This window comes from Nanorana parkeri, unplaced genomic scaffold, assembly GCF_000935625.1.
Source record: "Nanorana parkeri isolate BGI_ZX_2015 unplaced genomic scaffold, ASM93562v1 scaffold1152, whole genome shotgun sequence".
Taxonomy (NCBI): domain Eukaryota; kingdom Metazoa; phylum Chordata; class Amphibia; order Anura; family Dicroglossidae; genus Nanorana; species Nanorana parkeri.
This window is the reverse complement of record NW_017307420.1, coordinates 212,162-232,598: the sequence shown is the minus strand read 5'-3', so window position 1 is coordinate 232,598 and position 20,437 is coordinate 212,162. Positions and strand designations below refer to the sequence as shown.

Below are 20,437 nucleotides of genomic sequence, written 5' to 3'. Positions count from 1 at the left end.
CATTTCACACCTATTACAATTAATAAGGAGAGAAGGTTTTCACATTTATATAAAACTGAAGAAAACATTTCTAATTGTGTGCTGTGACAGGTGCTGAGATGTTATCATCTATTCGGAGCTGCTTCATCATTTTTGGACTCCAACAGGACGACAGGTTCTGCTTCATATACTGAAACACTGTTTTCCACTGACCACCAACTGGGAGGGAAAAATAAAGTTTCCAATCCATTTTTAACAAATCTCACCATAATGTGTAAGCACAGCTCTTCTAATGGCACGCGCAATATTTCTGGCACAGAATAGTCCATGAAACTGTGAAATCTACAACCAAGATACAAAAATAAGGAATGAAAACATAAACTGCACCAAACAGCTAGAATCATCAAACCAGGAGAAATTCACAATGGGGATTAAAGCCTAACTCCAGGCACAAGATTAAAAAAGCCCCTTGCAGTTAGACCCCCTGCACTTCAAGGGTTAAATGATTGTTAGGTCTATGGGGTACAAGAATAGGAGATATTACTTATCTTACCTCCACTCCAGCAGGCTGCAGTGCTCTCCTCTTCTTCATGACACTCCAGGCTGTTGGGGGTCCCACAGCATCATCACTTGTAGAGCTATTAACCCTGCACTGTACATGGAGGAGGCGAGTGTGCCCCCAGGGAAACCTCTTAGAGAGGAGGCTTTGCGGGATCGGTAGCATTGCTGGAGGGTTCGATTACATGCGGTTCGGGATAGATGATTGTAACTTTAATAAATGTTCTACACATGAAAGGGGCACTCTGTGTTTTTATGTTTTTACATGTGGTGGATGCAGGATAGATACGTCCAGGGACAATCATCTATTCCGATGTAGGATTACATGCAGGCTGACGGAAGGTTTTAACCCCCTCCCAATTCTATCCAACTAACTAAAAGAATATTTTATCCTGGCACTGAGCTTCACACATTTACAATTAACAGAAATAAACAGAACCTTCAGCTTAGTATTCATTGTGAATGATCCTGATACTTTAATTCTTTTCTCGCAGGGTTCAATAAAACAACTATCTACAGTTGTAATCTGTGGTCTGATGCAGAACAGACACAGAGTACCCATGAATACAAATCCTAGGGCCCCTTTCATGTGGCCTGTCAGTTTCTCTTGTGGATCTATGGGCGGGCAGATGTAAACAGATAATTACATTTACATCCGAACACCTCTGAGCCCATCTAGATCTGAAAAATAAATGCAAAGATTTGCATCCTTTTCTGTTTTCAAACCTCAATGCGATGGACTAGAGGTAAAAGGATTTCCATTAACATCCGCCTAACATGAGTCCGCTAAGCTCAGTTTTTTCCTTTATCCCAAGATGGATGAAAAAACTGAACGGACACAGATGCCACAAAAGTGACAAACATTCCATTCCACTCCAAATCTCCTGCTGCCCGGAACAGACAACACACACATGAAAGGGGCCTTTGAGAAATTCTCTTACTCCATAACTGCAGTTGGTCCAGGACAAGCTGCTTACCTCTCTTTGGTATAAAGTCGGAAGCAGAATCCTTCCATGACCCGGCCAGCTCTTCCCTGCCGCTGCAGTGCGCTGGCTTTACTTATGAAAGTCTCTACTAGGGAGCTCATCTGACTGCTCTCATGATACCTGATAGGGAAAAGAAACAAGCAGCAATTACAATCCTGACATGAACGTAATATGCACATTTAAATTAGATGTATTACACCAAAACGCATTTCCGGGGTAGAGATGACACCTGTTTTCTTTCGTTTTTCCAGCATCTACGACAAACACCACGTCAGGGATTGTGATACCGGTCTCAGCAATGTTTGTTGCCAGTACAATCTGTAATCAAGAACAGATATTAGGTTTGGGGCATCTGTAGGATCTCTCATGTCTACCAAGTAAATGCAAGTTATATTTGCTTCTGTTTTATAAACCTCCACAAATTCCAGCTTACATGTATCACCAAGCATGTCATACAAATCAGAAATAAAGGGCCCTTACATTGTGGGAAGAAATCCATGTGCGTCTGTGACCCCTATACGTTTTAACTTGTCAACTCTCTAGCACCCTGGTGCCCAATCTACAGCCCTTTGGAACGTATTGTGCAGCTCTTGGGGCCCCTATAGACAGAAGCCCTGACAGATATATTACATTAAACAAGTCAGTAGCTTGCCATCTTCTTACAGCAGCCTTCATCTCTTATAGAATCCTTTTACTCTCTAACCATCTCTTATAGAATCTCTTCAGTCTCTGATCATCTCTTGTAGCATGCCCCTAGTCTCTGACCATCTCCTGTTGCAATTCAGCAGTCTATAACAGCTTTCTTTAGTATTACATTAACTGATTATGTACAGCCCTTTGGTGATGTCAGTGGCTGCACTTAAGGCCCCCAATATCAAGAAAGTTGACCACCATTATTCTAGCATCTCCTGAATTTTACCGGAGCCATTAGCTGCCATTGAAGAGTGTTCCTGCAGTGCCATCTGCAGGAAATCTTGTATCATTTGGATTTATGACATTTCAAATACAGAAAATGTAAAGGATTAGTGAACTTCAAGGCTAGAAGTCACAACTATCCTACCAATGACCCCTACCAATTATCCTGCCAACAGCCATGAGATAAATATCACCCATTTCTTACAGGATGAGGTGACAATTTCATAGCTATGGACCAGTCAGATGCTTAATGGCTGACAGTAGGAATGACTGATTGTACGGAATAGAAAAGAAGTGTTCTCCCGTTGATTAGCTGTCATCGGCATCACCTGCCCACGCTGCACTTCTCCCCATCATTCTGCAGGAACTTCTCACCTGTAATCTATATATTAACATTCTCCTGCATAATGCCGTTTTGAGGATACATTAATACCCCCCCTCCACCCTTCAGGTACCTCCTGGCACTGCTAGCTGTCAAACCCAAATTTCAGTGGAATTGTCAGTCACCATTAAAATCAAGAAGCAGTGCTTCCCGATCATGTGGTCACTATGTCAGCCCTTGTACAATAATATTTTATCAAAATATATTTTGCATGACACATTCAGTTTCAGCCCCACCTTTCTGGTTCCAGCTGGCGGCAGTATAAAGGCTTCAGCCTGGTCCTGGCTGGAGAGGATGGAATGAAGGGCTATCAGCTTGTACCTGAAACAAGCAACAGAAAACGGTGACTCTCTGTAATGGAAACCGTTATCTGAAGTCTTCTTGTATTACACAAGTCTGTGTTCCATAATAAGGAAGCAGTAGAATCTGGAAATTAAGACTTCCACTAACATTCAGAGGGAAAAAAAATACTAAGGGCTCAGGACCCTATCTCCATTTGCATGCCTAATCACCAAAGCTGACTGATGAGAAGAGGACTAAGTCACGTACTCCTCCATACCCAGAAATACCAGGTGTTTTCTTCTGTCACTATTGATGGAGGAGCAGCAAACAGAGTAGGTGCAGGATTGCTTTAAAACACATCTCCAGGCAAATATCAACCCCCCACCTCCCTCTAACCCATACTGCACATTTTTTTTTTCTTACATTGTGAAGCAAGTTATACTCACCTACTTCCAAGTCCCTCATTAGCGCTGTTTCTGAGCGCCGGAGACTGCTAATCCAGCGATGCAGATATGCCCATGCCACCTAGTTCCCGACAGTCCTTGCATGCTGACGTCTCCCTACTTTCTACATTTTGAGAGGACCCCACCATTGGACAGCCAATAGAAAGTGCCCACATCATCCAGGCAGTGGCATGGACACCCAAATAAGAACCCCTCCTCCTGCAATAGAAGAGGGGAGAGGACTCGGGGCTGGCGTGCCACATGACCATGGCTTTAGGGGCATTTAGATATTTTTTATTGCCAGTGATCAGTTAGATTACCCCCCCCCAGCGTCGGGCAGTCAGTACTACTAAGCCCCCTCCCCCTCCTTACCTTTACGTCCAGCAGCTGTGCTCCACTGCTGCTGGGTTAAAGAAAGTTCAGTCAATGTAAAAAAAAAGAAAAACCTTCATGCGCACACGTGCTCAGAAAGGTACCAAGTGCACAGGGGGGGCTGCGACCTTAAAAACTACACTACACTGCAAATTATACATTAAACTGAAATAAAAACAATCTAGCTTGGTGCCCAGACCTCCTCGGCCGCCTGGGCCCCTCACACAAGTAGCGGCCATACCCCCCTGATGGAGGTCCTGGCCGGGTACTCGGATTGCGACCCCCCTGTTCACTTGTGGGACCCCATATGGGGTCGCGACCCACACTTTAAGAAGCACTGAGTTAGAGGGGCTTGGGTGAGGGGGGGCATAAGGGAAACCTGTAGTGAGAGAAATACAGGAGCTGCCACTGCTGACATGCTTCTAAGAATGCTACTTGCCTGGCGGTTTCTGGCTACAAAACCATTGACCTGGAACAATCATGCTGCAATTGAAAACTGCTAATATGTGTACTCCTTCACTGTTAGCAACTCAAAAGTACCGAAGACACTGATACAGCATAACAGTGTGGCAATTGTTAAAAGTTGCAATGACAGCCTCCATATTTTCTTACAACAGGTGTCTTTTTCTTGCTGATTGGTCTAGATGTGATTACACAGTAACATGCTAGACTGATGTGAATGTGCAGTATGTAAAGCGCTGCGTAAAATGTCGGCACTATACACATACCTGTAATACATAAATAAAAAGTGAAAGCACTATTCTGTGCTCGGGCTTGAATAAAGCATATAAGGGCGGATTTAGTTCAGAGGAGAATAGATTTTTATTATTACCATTGAAACCAGTCTGTCCATATACTCATGTGTAAATCACATTCCTGCTAGTCATTACCTCCTCCGGTCATTGAATCTCTTGTCCACAGACAAAAGGTCATAAAGCTGTTGTATATCAGCCAGGCCAGGTAAGAAGATTAGCACAGCTCCTTCTACATTCCTGTACTGGGGGCTTCTGTCTGGTGAGGAGAAGAAATAAGATCAAAGAAAAGATGTTAAATCTGCAGATTGATTCAGTAAGAGGAAAACAAGCACATGGTACAATGACCCGCTGCACCTGCCGCAAGGCTAAGCTTAAAGTCTTGCATAGTTGTACCGGCTATTCTCTTGCACTGAAATAGCTTACTCTGATTTCACTGCACACTGTGAGCTTCACTCAGTTTGCATTACAATCTGCAGCAAGTTAGAAGGAGCCAGCCTCAGTTCCGGGCTGGAGAATATTGAGCATCATCTAGACCACGGGTCACTAAATGGCGGATCAAGTGGCAGTTCTGTCTGGACCGCGATTGCTGACCTGCGCTGGTTTATGGCTGGCTGACAGTGGATACACCGGCCTCCGAGGCTGGTGTTTCCACTGCCAGCCATAACCCAGAGCAGGCCCCTCCTCTGCTTCAGTCATTGGTTGCTAGGACCGCTGGCATCCTGACAACCAATGACATCAGGCAGGGCCGGCTGCTACAACAACAAGTGATCTGGGCAGCTATACAGCCATACAGACCACTTGTATTAGGCACGATTGTGCTTCCCGCCCCCTTTTCGCCTTGGTCTTTGGTGTCTCTTGCTCCTCTGAGGAGCCCGGGACCACGGCAAAGTGTCAGAATAGAGAGCAGAAGCAGACCAGGAAGTTCTGTTCCCCGATCTGCTCAGTGATCACTCTGCGCTTCCTACTTGAGCTGTCAGAAGCCGACTGAAGTGCTGGGTAAACAGACTATCAAGCACATTCCTGTGCTTCATGGTCTCTACTGGAGGGCAGGAGAGACATCAGAGGTCTAATAGGTCCCTGATTTCTCCATAAAGAGAACCTGTCTCCTCCAAATGCTGTCACATAGGGGCTTGCCTTCCCACCACCATGTCCTACGGCAGACATGAGACTGCGGAAGTGAAAAATAAGGAATGTACTGTATTTTCACCTTATATCTTTCCCCTAAACTAAACAGTTATGCAAACAGTTATGCAAGGTTAAGGGGAAGAGGGCAACTAGAATTTTGAATGCTGCTTGAAGTCTCAGGGCCCAATAAACTATTGTTTTTTCAACATTTTTTTGGACACACATGTGATGTACACTTAACATGTACCAAATCATATGTGCACCAAAACCAGGAAGATGACAAAGTTTCTATGTCCTATAAACTAACATCTGCACTACAATACAACAAAGATATTAGCTACAGATCTACGCCTGTTCTGACTCGGTGCAGATCTGCACATCGGGCTAATGCCGCCTGAAAAGCATCTGTACAGATGTCTAGCAGAGGGAGACTTAGCCTGGAGCAGTTGCCTCCTCCCACCTTCCTCCCTCAACCCCCATGAGAGACCACTGTTTATAAAGGCACTATGCACACGTTGGTGCGCACAAAAATACATGAAGCATTGCAGGGCACTGCGCCATGTAAAGTTTATTTGGTCCAATGACTTGGAACAAGCATGCATCCAGTGAAGTCAAGGCAAACAGAGAATTCCTTCACTGAACTTATTCCAGGTCAGTCAAAGAGCAGCCAGAAAATGTGTATTTGCAAAAGTAGAGTTCAGCAACTGCAGCAGATGTGCATTCTAAGGGTGGGTTCACACCTGATGCGTTGGGGCAGTGCAGTCACAAGACAAGGCAATTTGCTTCAGCTCACACCACCGAAACGCATGAGCATTGCAGTGGTGTGCATTAAAAAAAAGCAAGTACTGCATACAATACTTTGTTTTCGGTGAAGCAAGACCTGACATGGTACAACTGCACCTTGCTGTGCCCATAGAACTTAATGAAATGTCACTTGTGAATTTTCATAAAGTTCTTAAAAAAAAAAAAAAAAAAAAAAAAAAGCAGCCAGCTCCATTGGCCACAACTAGAGAAAACCTCAAATATTAGGTGCCAGTTGTACATTTTAACCTCCCTGGCGGTCTGATTATTTTATTTATTTTTTTCCTTTTTGTTTTACTTTTAAAATTCCCACCGGTTCCGCCCCCCTGCGATATGGACGCTCGCAAGGGACGGAACCCGGAAGCCGGCATCGGCCGGAGGACACAGCGGGGATCGTGGACAAGGTAAGAGACGCTACGTTGTAATCCCGAGTGTGGCTCGGGGTTACCGCTTATGGTACTGAAAATTAACCCCGAGCCACACTCTGGAATTCCGCCAAGGAGGTTAAGGTCCGTTGGCTACCTGGCTCCTAAAATGTGTTCAGCCCTGTTCTAAGTACAAGATTCTTTTAAAAGGGGACATACTATAGAGACTTGTGTAACATTTTATGCAACATGCATAAAGAGATTTTATTTGTATGGAATGAAACAAAGTAGTAACATACCCAAAAAGACCAGCAACTCCAGAATCAGGTCCAGGTTTATTCTGTTAGGATTCATATACAACACAGCATGACGAGTGCGGGCGCTATACTTCTGATAACTCGGGTTCCCTTCCATCCCAGAACCTGACTGCACAGGAATGAACTCCTGCAATGGGAATCACATTATATGTCATACAAGCAATCATTGTTCAAATCCCATCATGTCATTTAAGGTGCACAACCTGTATTACTAATGTGTATTGTACACTGATTATAGAGAACATGAGAACGTTTAACCCTTCACATCATCAAACCTGTATTTTTAAAAAAAGTGTCAATCTAACTTTCCTGCAACAAGTGCACACACTATGTTTATAATACAATATGATGATTATAGCAGACCCACCATATAATATTATTATTAAAATAAATTCTGTTGTCAGAAAGGCATAATGAACAAATTGAATATAGAAATACCCAGAAGCTCTAAGTCCTCCTTACTCTATTCAAATAAAGTAGACATATTTTGGCTTGACTTTCATTTCACTCCTGAAATGTAGAAAAGTCCAATAACAGTAAATAAAGCATTGTGTCCAGATTTATTGTCCTTGGGAATGTGGAAGTGTCATACAAGGTGATCTGATGGCAGTAACTCCTTCAGCCAGAATGTGACGTCACTCCAATCCAGGCACCTCTACAGGGCACATGAGGGAGCTGAAAGCAATGCACATATGGATGGATGGAGTTCCCTCGCCTCCATACCCTGAGGCCGCCCCACCTCAAGCTGACACTTGGCGCCGGGGAGCATATTTTGAATGGCTGCTCGGCACAAAAACTGACAGTACTGCACTGGGGCGGGGGCTGAGGAGCCTCTAACGTAGAGCAGTAGAAGGCATGTGGTGACCCACTGAATATGGGGTTGCGACCCACCAGTTGAGAACCAAGGATATATAAGGACATGAGCTGGCTGCAGCTCTGCACATTACCTGATATTTCTTGCTGCCTCCTCCTTTGCTTGATACAGTAAGAGTAATTTCTTCCTCATCCTCAAGGAATTTCTGGCAATACTCAGAGTCCTGCTCCAGTACAAATCCTGTTTCTTCAACAGTATCCTCCAAATGGAACACCTGAACAGACATAACAGCTCAGTATCACAGTTCACACTCTACCATATCTACTAATAAGCAGTGGAGGAGCTCAGATATGAGGAAAGATTAGCTGACCTGAATTTGTTTTCTCTGGAGAAGAGGTGATTAAGGGGGGGGCCATGGTCACAGGTATAAATACATAAATGGTTCCGTATAGTGAACTTGGTGCAAAATTATTCACAATAAGATCATTGCAAAAGACAAGGGGGCACTTTTTGCGTCTGGAGGAAAAGAGGTTTAACATTCACATACAGAAAGGGTTCTTCCTAGTAAGAGCTGTGAAAATGTCTTGGCTAAGATCAAGTGTAGTATCTTATCATTGTTCAGAAGGGAAAATATGCCGCTGTTCCGATCTTATGGTAAGAATGGCTAGCTGCAGAGTACCCTGCCCCAGTTGATGGGGTCCCAAAGGGTCCTGGCCAGGGTTAAGGAAATTGAATTGAGCATCCACTCACGTAAGAGTGCGGGTCAGGAGTACTTCCTTTGGTCCAGGGTCTGGAGGGTCCCAGTGCCGCCTGATTTTAATGGAACTACCTGGTCTGGTAATAGGCTTGGAAGGCATGGAACCCGCTGCGTCAACCCCCTCGGGAGTGGTGCCCTGGGGGTGCTCAAGTAGCACTATGGCTTCGGGACCCCACTGTGTGAAAGGCACTCACGCCATGACACCACAGCTTTCTCTGCACTACAACTCTTGGGCTAAGCCTTTTGGCTTAGACCAAGGGCAATATTTATACCGGGCTACAAGGGATAGCCATTCTCTTGCACATCGGCACGTCTTTATTTTTCTCACTTTTCAGGAGCGGGACCAGTTGACATACATGCATTTTTTGTGTTTGTTCACATGCACTTTTTTTTCTTCACTATGGTGTTTAGTCTTTCCTCACCCACCGTGGGCTTTAAAAAACAAATTAAAATAAGAGCTGTGAAAATGTGGAAGAAGCTTCCTCAGAAACTAGTACAAGCCAGCTCAGTTAACCATTTGAAGAAAAAAAAAATACCTGGATGCATTCTAAAATGCACAGAATATAACTGGATAATAACATTTTAACATCCTATAATCAGTAAAAAAAAAAAAAAAACACCAGAGATTGTTGATCCAGGGAATATCCGATTGCATTATGAGATCAGGAAGGATTTTTTTTCACTTCAAATTGAACCGTGCTTTATAGGTTTATTTTCCTTCCTCTGGATCAGCTGTGGCCATAAGGTTCAGTTCATGGAAGTTTTTTTCTCATTTATTTTCACCTAACTATAGGTTGAACTCGATTTTAACATCCTATAATCAGTAAAAAAAAAAAAAAACACCAGAGATTGTTGATCCAGGGAATATCCGATTGCATTATGAGATCAGGAAGGATTTTTTTTCACTTCAAATTGAACCGTGCTTTATAGGTTTATTTTCCTTCCTCTGGATCAGCTGTGGCCATAAGGTTCAGTTCATGGAAGTTTTTTTCTCATTTATTTTCACCTAACTATAGGTTGAACTCGATGGACTTGATTTGTCTTTTTTTTTAACCTGACTATGTAGCTATGTACCATGAAAATAACCATTAGATGACCACAGACAACACATTAGCATTCTCAGGCACAGTCTCAATGCTGAGGAAACATGCTACGCTTTACCTGTGAATCAGCGCAGGACACTTAGACTAACAACCGGGAACTAACAGGTATAGTTCCTGATCATGTGATCACTGCGACAGCCAATCACGTTCAATGCAGATATCCCATCGCACACCTAACTGGTCTATCCCCTGTTGTCTCTCGGTAGGTGCTGTAGTGACAGGCCGATGACGCCACTAAGTATAACATAGGGGGTAAGTCACCAGCACACCAAAACGCCTTTAATGACTTTGGTAAATCCTGTAATCATAGGAAAAAGCAACATTTTGGACCCTGCATGGTCCTAAAAAGTCTCTCTTTTCCAGTGATTTCATGATCGACTGGCATCAGTAATGGCGTTTTGATGATGAAGATTTTGGCGTGCTGGTGGCCTACTCTCTAAGACAATTATGTTGATCACATGCAGAGTGGAGGTTTGCTTTCTGCCGCCTGCAGATGGAACCCACTCTCTCTCTCTTTGCACTCACAGTGCATAGAGAAAGAAGTACCATGTCAGAAACAATTACAGTTTGTAATAAAAATAATAATTTAAATTGATCAAAAGGTAGGGATGCACCGATATACCAGCCACCGAAGCATATCGGCTGAAAATGGCACTTTTGGCATAATGCCGAAAGTGCCATTTTCTGGCCGATACAGCGGTGCATCCATTCTTTCTCTCCTCCCCGCTGGGCGCTGATGTGTCTCAGCGGGGAGGAGAGAAACTGTCACAGGCGGCCGAGAGCTGCAGGAGGAGAGCGCAGTGAGCGGCAGGCGTCTCTCCTCCCCGCACCACTCAGCCTCCTGTCACAGATCGTGAGAGCGGTGTGCGGCGGAGACAGCTTGCAGTTCTGTCACAGGAGGCTGAGCTCCGCCCGCTCAGCCTCCTGTGACAGCTGTCAGGAGGGAGAGTAGGTACAAACACTCAGTGATCGCTGAGTGTTTGTAGATAGAGGACAGAGTATGGTTACTATATCCTCAATTATGAATGAATGGGAAGTGATCTATAATCACCTTCTGTTCATTCATAGTTGTAGTTATACTAAACACACTATGTTCTCAAGTTATGAATGAACAGGAACACTCAGTATAGAGGATTCCTGTTCATTGATAACAGGGGCTGCAGAAAAAGAGATTGAGGACTCTGTGTCCTCAATCTCTTTTTCTATTTTAATTATGGAAATATCAGGGGTCTGTTTAGACCCCTAATATTTCACCGAAAGCCCTAAAAGTAAAAAATAAAATTATTTAATAAAAATGAATAAATGAAAATATTAAAAAAATAAAAAAAGTTTATAAAAAAATAAATAAAAATGTTAAAAAATAAATTTGAAAAAAGTTAAAATAAAAAACATTTTCGGTTTCAAGCCTGACATGTGCAGGAGCTTACTGTAATAAAGACCAGTCAATGCTGCACTCTCTGCCAGTGCAGGGTGACTGGTCTCATCTCTGCCTCCTCCTGTAGTGCTAGGCTAGTACACCATTTGTCAAGGGACAACTTCCCACAGCTTTAGTAGACAACTTATGTGGAAGCAAATGAGCAGTGAGGTGAAGCAACCATATAACAATTTTCTGTCTGTAGTTATTCCTTACAGGGGTTTTTTTTTTTAAAGAACTCACCTCAACAGGGTAGGTCCTCCCTGAAATCCTGATGATGGGACAGTGTGAAAAGTAGCTTGAAAACTTGTCACTGTCGACAGTGGCACTCATAAGAACGAGGTGCAGGTCTGAACGCTTGTGAAGGATCTCCCGCAGAATGATAAGCAGGAAGTCTGACTGCACCGTCCTCTCATGTACCTGTAAACAGATAGATACACATCAGGAACTGTTTGTCAATCACATGACCTTCTCATGAATGGCTTCTATAGAGATTTATAAAGAAGGGAAGACATTTAACGGCAAAATTAAAATAGAAGGTTCTAAAGAGGAAGACTTTATCTTATGAATCTGAAAAGGTTTTCACATTGGGCAAGTGAAGTCTCTGACTTGTATTATATCTCAACAGTCTGGTGTGTGCCAGTCAGGATTACTGGGCTGCTTGGGGAGTAACAAAAGCACCTACATAGGGTTAGAGGAAGGTAACAGAGACTTTGGGGTATATTTAAAAACAGTTCGCAGAGCCAATCTTACTGCAAAAATCACATGTACATTCGTTCTGTGTGAATGGAGGCAAAAACTAATGTTACTAGTATATTTTGTTTGCAGTAGGGATGCACAGATACCAGTGCCGATACTTGGCATTTTCACGAGAACTTCACGAGATCAGGGTTGCAGCGGTTGCAGCTGGGACCTGGCTCTGGCGCTCCACCACAGTCCTGAAATCATAATCTGTGAGTAACTGGACAGGTATCGGTACTTGTATTTGGTCTGGAAAAAAATGGTATTCGCGCATCCCTAATATATAACAAATCATACATTAAAACAGGGATGCACAAATCCCAGCAGCCCTGTAGCCAATGTTCCCTAAAAATGACAGCTGCCTCCTAACTTTAAAATGTTTCTGTAGTCTAGTCTTGGAGCTGGAAAAGTATCAGTACTTGGGATCTGTGCATCCCTAGTTTTCAGGTTGAATGTAATATCAGAATATATTGCATTATGGTCACTAGATGGATCTGAGAACAGGAAATAAATACCTATTTCTTATTCAAAAAAACACTTTTTTCCTGTGCTGATCAGCTCCATCTAGTAGCCGTAATGCAATATTTTCCTGATATTACATTCAACTTGGAAAGAAAAGATTACGCTTCAGCTAAAAAAAAAAAAAAAAGAAGGACTTCTGTCACTCTTCAGTATATTCCAAAAACGAAACAAATTTTCCGCAAGAATGTTCAATTTTTCCCAGGTATGTGTGCTTTTATTTTAACAAATGAACCTACATTTACCCAGCTGTCCTGAACAGTAGATATGTCCGTCTACTCACCTCATCCACAATGACATGTGTTATGTTCTTTAACAAGCTGTCTTCCTGTAACTTGCGAAGTAAGATTCCGGTGGTACAGTACAGCAGTCTGGTGTACTCCCCTGTCCTAGACTCCATCCGGATCTGATAGCCACACAAGGAATTCTGGGAGCAAAAACAGGCACATTCAGAAATGGTTTGAGGATTTTAACAAAAAGGTAAACCATACAATCAACATGCACGTGTAAAAAAAGGATTATTCACCCTTTTATGCTTAATTCGGCGGTCACATGATCGCAGTCTCTTTTAACTCCCTCTTCTCTATAGCAGGGAGTGTGTCTCTAAATGAAGCTGGCAGGCACCAGCTGCTATGGCAGAGTAGTTTTGAAGCAACGCCCCTCCACAGTGGGCATGGTGTTTGAGATTCTGGAGGGTGTGTTTGTTAAGTAAGTCGGCAGGAAGTTTGGCCACTGAAGCCAAATATACTGTATATAATATTATATATATACACATATACACACACACACATACATACATACATACATACATACATACACATACATACACACACACACACACACACACACACACAGAGATTAGGAGGTTCTGGCTTCAAGTAAATCTAAACTCCAAAACAAGATTGTAAAATATTCCAGCTTATCAGTCCTTAGATTTGGTGGTTTCATTTTCTGCAAGCACAGAAAAATATTTGTTGATCTGGCCAGAATTCCGGTGTCTTTGTAACTTCCTGTGCACTGAATTATAATCTCAAGCCATGTTATCAGCTTTTCAAGCTATCTTTTGTGAACTACAGAACCCCTCCTCCCTGTCTAATGGAGATGAGGAGAGGAGAAGGGCGTTTGTAGGGAATTTAATCCTGTAGTCCTTCAGATATACGAGTCTGTAACGTAGTTAAATGGTCTATAATATACAACTAAAAGATTGGTTTTTGGGTGGACTAACCCTTTAAATCCATTCATTCACACTTAGAAGGTCAATGCCTGATAACAGGATCCTCATTATTGTAGCATTCTTACCCTTCCTCCAGGTCCAGACTCGCATCCCAGCTCCTCACACACACGTGTAGCCAAACTCATGGCGGATATCCTTCGGGGCTGTGTGCACACAATGTTACATTTCCCTGAGGCCCATTTGTTCAGAAGTAGATCATCCAGCAAGAACTGAGGAACCTGGGTGCTCTTGCCACTGCCGGTCTCTCCGGCCACCACTATAACACGATGCCTGTTAAGTGTCTCCAGGATGAGGTTTCTGTGTGCGAACACTGGCAGCTGTTTCCGCTCAGTCAACAGCCTTTTGTACTTCGCTGAATCGCGGCACTTACTGAAAATGTTTCTCACTGGTTCTAAATTTTCCTTTTCCACCGGAGCTGATGTGTTCTGCTCCAGTTCCTCATCTCCAGCCAAGTTTTCCCAGGAGTCTTCTGGGTCTTCAGAAACCTTACATTCCTTCTCAGGCTTGTTGAGCTGCTGTTGTATTTTCAACTTATTCAGTAATCTGGTAATAAACTGGTCCCTGGGTTTGTTGGATTCCGTTTTGTTCTTTTCCTCTTTGCTCTTCTCGGCATCACTCCACTCCAGCCAAACATCTCTGTACGTTTGAGGCAGCAGCTGATGAACAGACTATAGACATAAAAGAAAGAACAGACATTCATGATAACTGTGGCTCAGTCTTTAAAGTGTTGTCATTACGGATGCACAGATATATCGGCCACCGAAACATATCGGACGAAAATGGCACTTTTGGCTAAATGCCAAAAGTACAATTTGTCTGGCGATACAGTGGTGCATCCACGCTGGGCGCTGCTCTATGTCCCAGCGGGGAGGAGAGAAAGTGTCACAGGCGGCCGAGCGCTGCGGGAGGAGAGCGCAGTGAGCGGCAGGCGTCTCTCCTCCCCGAACCACTCAGCCTCCTGTCACAGATCGGGAGAGCGGCGGTGTGGGCAGAGACAGCTGTCATTGCTGTCACAGGAGGCTGAGCTCTCTTGCCCACACACGCTCGCTCAGCCTCCTTTGACAGCTGTCAGGAAGGAGAGCGGTACAAACACTCAGTGATCGCTGAGTCTTTGTAAAGAATTGAGGACAGAGTATGTTTAGTGTGTCCCCAATTATGAATGAATGGGAAGTGATCTACATCACCTCCTGTTCATTCATAATTGTGGTTATAGTAAACATACTCTGTCCTCATGTTATGAATGAACAGGAACACTCAGCATAGAGGATTCCTGTTCATTGATAACAGGGGACACAGAAAAAGAGATTGAGGACTTTGTGTCCTTAATCTCTTTTTCTATTTTAAAAGGGAAAAATTAGGGGTCTGTTTAGATCCCTAATATTTCCCTGAAGCACCTAAAAGTAAAGTAAAAAATATTTAATAAAAATCAAATATAAAACATGAAAAGTTTATTTAAAAAAATACATAAAAATAAAATCTTTAAAAAAATTTGAAAAAAGTTAGAAAAACAACATTTTCGTCCCAACATTTTTTAAAATGTCGGTTTCGTTTTTAAAATGTTCATTTTGATACACCTCTAGTTGTCATACAGTTTTCCCATCCAAGTACTAACCATGCCGATCCTGCTTAGCTTCCGAGATCAGACGAGATTGTGCACAATTCAGGGTGGAGTGGCTGTAGGCTGTCATATATTTCTAAACTCCTAAATCTACATCTGACCAGAACTCACTTTTTTTTACCCAATTGTCTTTGTACGACTTTCTGGTTTTTCCTTCAAAGCCCAAAAACTCAATAGTGGGTTAAATGGTTTCCACCTGCAGTAGGAGCAAATGAATCAACGTGGGTTCAAGATGATTCAGACACTGGTACAATTCCAATGAGATCTCTGACCTATCTATGAAACCGCTGCAGTATTCTGGGATTTGAAACTTCTACATCTTCCTTATGTGATCTAAAATGTAGAAAGCCGATTTGTATTATGACTTCGTATTTTGTACACATAATTATACTGGTTGTGAGGCTACGGTGGACTGCCTCCATGCTATGTAGTCATTTGACTGTATCTGTACTTTTGGTCCAAGGTTACTGCCTACATGGAATGTCAGATGGCACCACCCAATATTTGTAACCCCGCAATGTGTTTGCTTGGCCTATTGGAAGATCTGCCGCTCTTCACAGGCACTAAAAAGCTTCCTGGATACCTACTATTCTATGCTAGGAAGCTCGTTCTCCTTAGGTGAAAACAGACATCACCTCCCTCCTGGTATAATGGATTTACTTGAATAATAGCAATCTGCCTCTCTACAAACTCACATACGAGTCTAAAGGGACCATGAAACAGTTCAATATGATCTGGGAACCTGGATCTCCTCCCCCTCACGCTGCCCCCACCCCCACCCCCAACACACTAGTGATGTATCCACGTAAATGGATCTTCCGCTCCTTCCTATGTTTTCTAATGAATTCCTCTCTAATTAAGGTTGCTATGTAATGTCTGTTTCTCTGTTTGCAACACTGTGTCAGGACGTTTCAAAGTTTTATTGTAAGTTCTCTCTTTACTCTTTTCTATTGCACAGCTTAATAAAATTGTCTTTTAAAAAATGATTGTAATTCTAAAATTTTTCTTATAAAAAGGGATACAAATCTCAGATGCGGACAAGGTTAGAGACAACTAGAGGCAAGAGCATGTAACAATTACAAATTTGGATAGCTGTGGCAAACCTCCAGTCCTTTATGACCTGTTCATGTGTACCTTAGGCTGAGCACACACTTGCAATTTTGGACCAATTTCAGAATAAATAAAAAATAACAATTGAATAAAATAATTTTATTTGCTTTTATTTTAATTGACCATTAGGGAGGAACACAGAAAAGTGTAATCAGTCACTGTGTTGCAGAAATCTATTAAGATAACTCATCACTTCCCGAGTCTTCAGGTTTTAATTGCCTGGGGTACAGAAGTATGACATGAACATATAGAAAGCTTAGGTTAGACAGAACCCTGACCTGACCTTGTTTCATTTCTTTACAATAGTAATAATAATAATAGTACAATACGTAGTTCAATGCATACGGTATATCAGAAATTCTCACCTGGCCTTTGGTGAGCTCATACAGAGCCAATGTAGCTGCAAGGTGCTGGGCCTGCATACTGTCTTCTGTTACAATTGTTGGACACACAGACGTGATGTCTTCATTCGATTTCACAATTTTCACCCTGAAATGACAGAGCTTGTTATGTCCGAGAAGGTTATCGTATAGCAGTAATAATTACTCACATTCAACTAGACTTGTTCTGTAATGTTAAAGACATTTTGTAGCTTTTCTAAGTCACATCTTCAGTTGATTAATTAATTAATGGGTGGTAGGAACATAAGCCCAGCATTTATATCCACACAGGTAGCACAGACATCATTGTTCAATCATCATGGAATGTGTCAAGGCAGATGCTGATTGTCCATCGTGTTGTTGGTCACATTCCATGGTGATTGGATTAGGGTGTCTGTGCGACTATAAAACGGGAGATTTTGTATGAACTCTTAACTGCTTGTTTGTGTCCAGGTGCTAAAAAAAAAAAAAAATAGGATTTTGGTACTCACCGTAAAATCTTTTTCTCTCCGTTCATTGAAGGACACAGGGTATAGATAGAGAGAGAGAAATGTTTTAATGCACTGGTGGTAAAAGTTGGAGCTTTATCTATCGGACTCAGAGAAAAGTCTGAGCCGGCTGACAGCTGACATGCTGAATGTCTTCATGATGTATGAATGTCAACAGCTTCATTTTTGCATTTTTTTCCCTTCCTCTGCTTTTTATAAATAAGCCCCAAAGACACTTACCTGCTCCTCCAGTACCTGCCCACAGGTACCTTTTCAAAGGAAGGATTTGGGCTTTTAGGATAATGTTTCCTGCACCAATCAATCAGAAACTGCTTCGGTGATTTACCCGTCCAGCTGCGAGATGTGTAATCAAAGTTCCTCACATCAAGTGGAAGCCTCTTTTTAGCTGAAACACAGCAGTGATAGATCAATGGAGAAACCTGATAAGAAAGCACATTTCCTGATACAAACATCAGGCTTTATCTGCCAATGTGCCTGATAGAAGAATTACTGTCCACAGCAAAAATAAATGATATTCTTTCGAACATACTTAAGACTAGGGATGCACCGATACTTTTCAGATACCAGTTCCGCTACTTGGCATTTTCATGGGAACTACCAGAGTACAGCGGTTGCAGCTGGGACCGGGCTCTGGCACTCCACCGCTGTCCTGAAATCATTAGTCTGTATTGTTTTAGAAAAACTGTCACATGACAATAAACAAAAATGTATCAGTACTCGTACCTGTGCAAGTATCAGTACTTGTATTTGCAAAACTGGTATCGGTGCATCACTTATATATATTTATAAAAACAAAATCATACATTAGAACAGAGATGTACAAATCCCAGGAGCTCCGTATGCTCCCTAAAATGACAGCTGCCTCCTAACATTTGAATTTTTCTCTAGTCTAGTCTTGTTGCTCGAAAAGTATCTGTACTTGTACCGAGTACGGTACTTGGTAGCGGTGCATCCCTACTTAAGACAACCTCATAGTTTGCTCATTTAGGGCAAGGTAACAGGTTCACTTTGAAGGAAGAAAAATGACACATAGCTTCCATGCACTTCCCACTACTCAGTTCACATGCTAGAGACCCCCCACCCAGGTTACGTCTGTGTTCCTTATCATCGCTGCTCAAAAGAGAACCTGCCTTTGTAAGACACTATCAGACACTCTGCTATATGTGGCTCCTTGTAGAATATTACATTGTGTCTTTCTACAGTTCATAATAATGACCCACTAGCAGAACTCTATGGCTTACTGTGTCCAGATTTTCCAATAGAGATAATTGGATTTAATGGGGGAACACATGTGTTAAAGGGAACTGTAGCTTTTATTTAAATTATTTTTTATTTAGCATTTGTGATCGTGACCATTGTAATGGCAATTACTTGATAGAAGTGTATTAAAGCTTTGCAGACAATATTTTTACTTACAATTTTGGACTGCACACAGACCTGGGAGCAGCCATATATGTGCTCATTACAAATGCAAGTTGAGCTTTCTGTTTAGCCGTGCAGCACAATAACTATGTTCTAAACCTTCTACAAGTCTAGCAATTTACAGCAGCAACCGCACATATGCAGAGATCTCCCCGGTGACAGCAAGATAGAAATCTAGCTCTCCAGCATCGACCATACTGATATATGATTTGTTGAAGGACTGGTCTTCAATACCCCTTTGTAAGTCTTCCTCACCTTTGTCTTCTGCTACCTCATTAGAACTTTCAAACAAATTCAAGTTTAAAGCCTCATCTTCTGGAGGAGGAGCTGGGGGCTTTGTACTTTCACTGTTCTCTTTTACATTTTTTACTTCTGGAAGTTTCACATCAGGATTAAACATGGGGTGCTGCTCCAAGTTCTTCATCTCTGTGGAACAGACAAAAGATGATTTCCTGGACAGTTTAAGGAAAGAATTAACGATCAAGACAGATAAGATGGTTGATAACCAGACAGAGAGATAGACAGATTGATTCTGTATGTATAAATACAGTAATCTGTGGAAGGAACCATGGCACCCAGCGGGGGACATGCAATCCGACACACCTGTATGGATTAGCAGCAGCTCTACAACAAAGCGAAGAATGGGTATGCCACCTGCTGGTAAGTATTAATCCTCTTCTATAACTGTTTGCATCTGCAAGTGTTTCTTTACAGTAGTGACAGGGTTGCTTTAATAGTCCAACACTGTGCTTTGGTGTTATGCTTTCTCTGTCAGCTTTGCCTGGGACGGAGACAACCAGGTGACCAGAACCCACTTCCCTACTGGTTATCCAGCTCTGCCTAGGAGGAGGACAACCGTGCGATAAGAAATCACTTCCCTACTGGTTATGCAGCTCTGCCTGGGAGGGAGACAGCCAAGTGTCCAGCAACCAATTCCCTTTTGGTTATCTAGCACTGCCTGGGAGGGAGACAACCATGTGACCAGAAACCACTGCCTTGTTGGTTATACATCTCTGCCTGGGAGGGAGACCGCCATGTGTCTAGCAACCAATTCCCTGTTGGTTATCCAGCTCTGCTTGGGAGAAGGACAACCATGCGACAAGAAAATCACTTCCCTACTGGTTAGCCAGATCTGCCTGTGAGGTAGACAACCTAGTGATCAGACACCACTATCCTACCAGTCAGCCATCTGTTATGTTTGCCATGGTCACATGCTTGTCTGCCTGGACAACAGGCTTAGTAAAACCTTTACCAGTCTTTGGGATCCGCTCACTTAGAAACAAGAATGAAAAAGCCCAGTTACATTTACAATACAAGCTAAGTGATTATATATATATATATACCAAAAACGATTCATAAAAAGAATCTGTCCAACCTTGCAGATATGTCCGGATTTTCTCCTGAGCCTCCTTCTGGCCTGATTTGTCTTTGTCCTGTTTTGTGCTCGCAGCCTGTTCTTTGGCATCAAACAGCTTGGCGGTTAGTTCCAGATATCGTTCATTCTGTGAGAAAAGGAATAGCAATTATACTTTCCAA

The 20,437-nt window shown here is 42.6% G+C and overlaps 1 protein-coding gene across 1 annotated transcript in view; it reads right to left on the bottom strand.

Moving 5' to 3' along the window:
• Window positions 1-20,437, bottom strand: part of DHX29 (DExH-box helicase 29) — a 51,002-nt gene that overhangs the window by 14,553 nt on the left and 16,012 nt on the right. The window contains exons 8-21 of the mRNA XM_018568190.1: window positions 20,277-20,403; window positions 19,157-19,327; window positions 17,699-17,864; window positions 16,956-17,079; window positions 13,928-14,530; window positions 12,912-13,055; window positions 11,612-11,788; window positions 8,228-8,368; window positions 7,263-7,407; window positions 4,808-4,928; window positions 3,057-3,141; window positions 1,753-1,841; window positions 1,515-1,643; window positions 246-321 (exon numbers count right to left, since the gene is read on the bottom strand). Coding sequence (XP_018423692.1) covers window positions 246-321; window positions 1,515-1,643; window positions 1,753-1,841; window positions 3,057-3,141; window positions 4,808-4,928; window positions 7,263-7,407; window positions 8,228-8,368; window positions 11,612-11,788; window positions 12,912-13,055; window positions 13,928-14,530; window positions 16,956-17,079; window positions 17,699-17,864; window positions 19,157-19,327; window positions 20,277-20,403 — 2,298 coding nt within the window. The remainder of the gene's footprint in view (window positions 1-245; window positions 322-1,514; window positions 1,644-1,752; window positions 1,842-3,056; window positions 3,142-4,807; window positions 4,929-7,262; window positions 7,408-8,227; window positions 8,369-11,611; window positions 11,789-12,911; window positions 13,056-13,927; window positions 14,531-16,955; window positions 17,080-17,698; window positions 17,865-19,156; window positions 19,328-20,276; window positions 20,404-20,437) is intronic.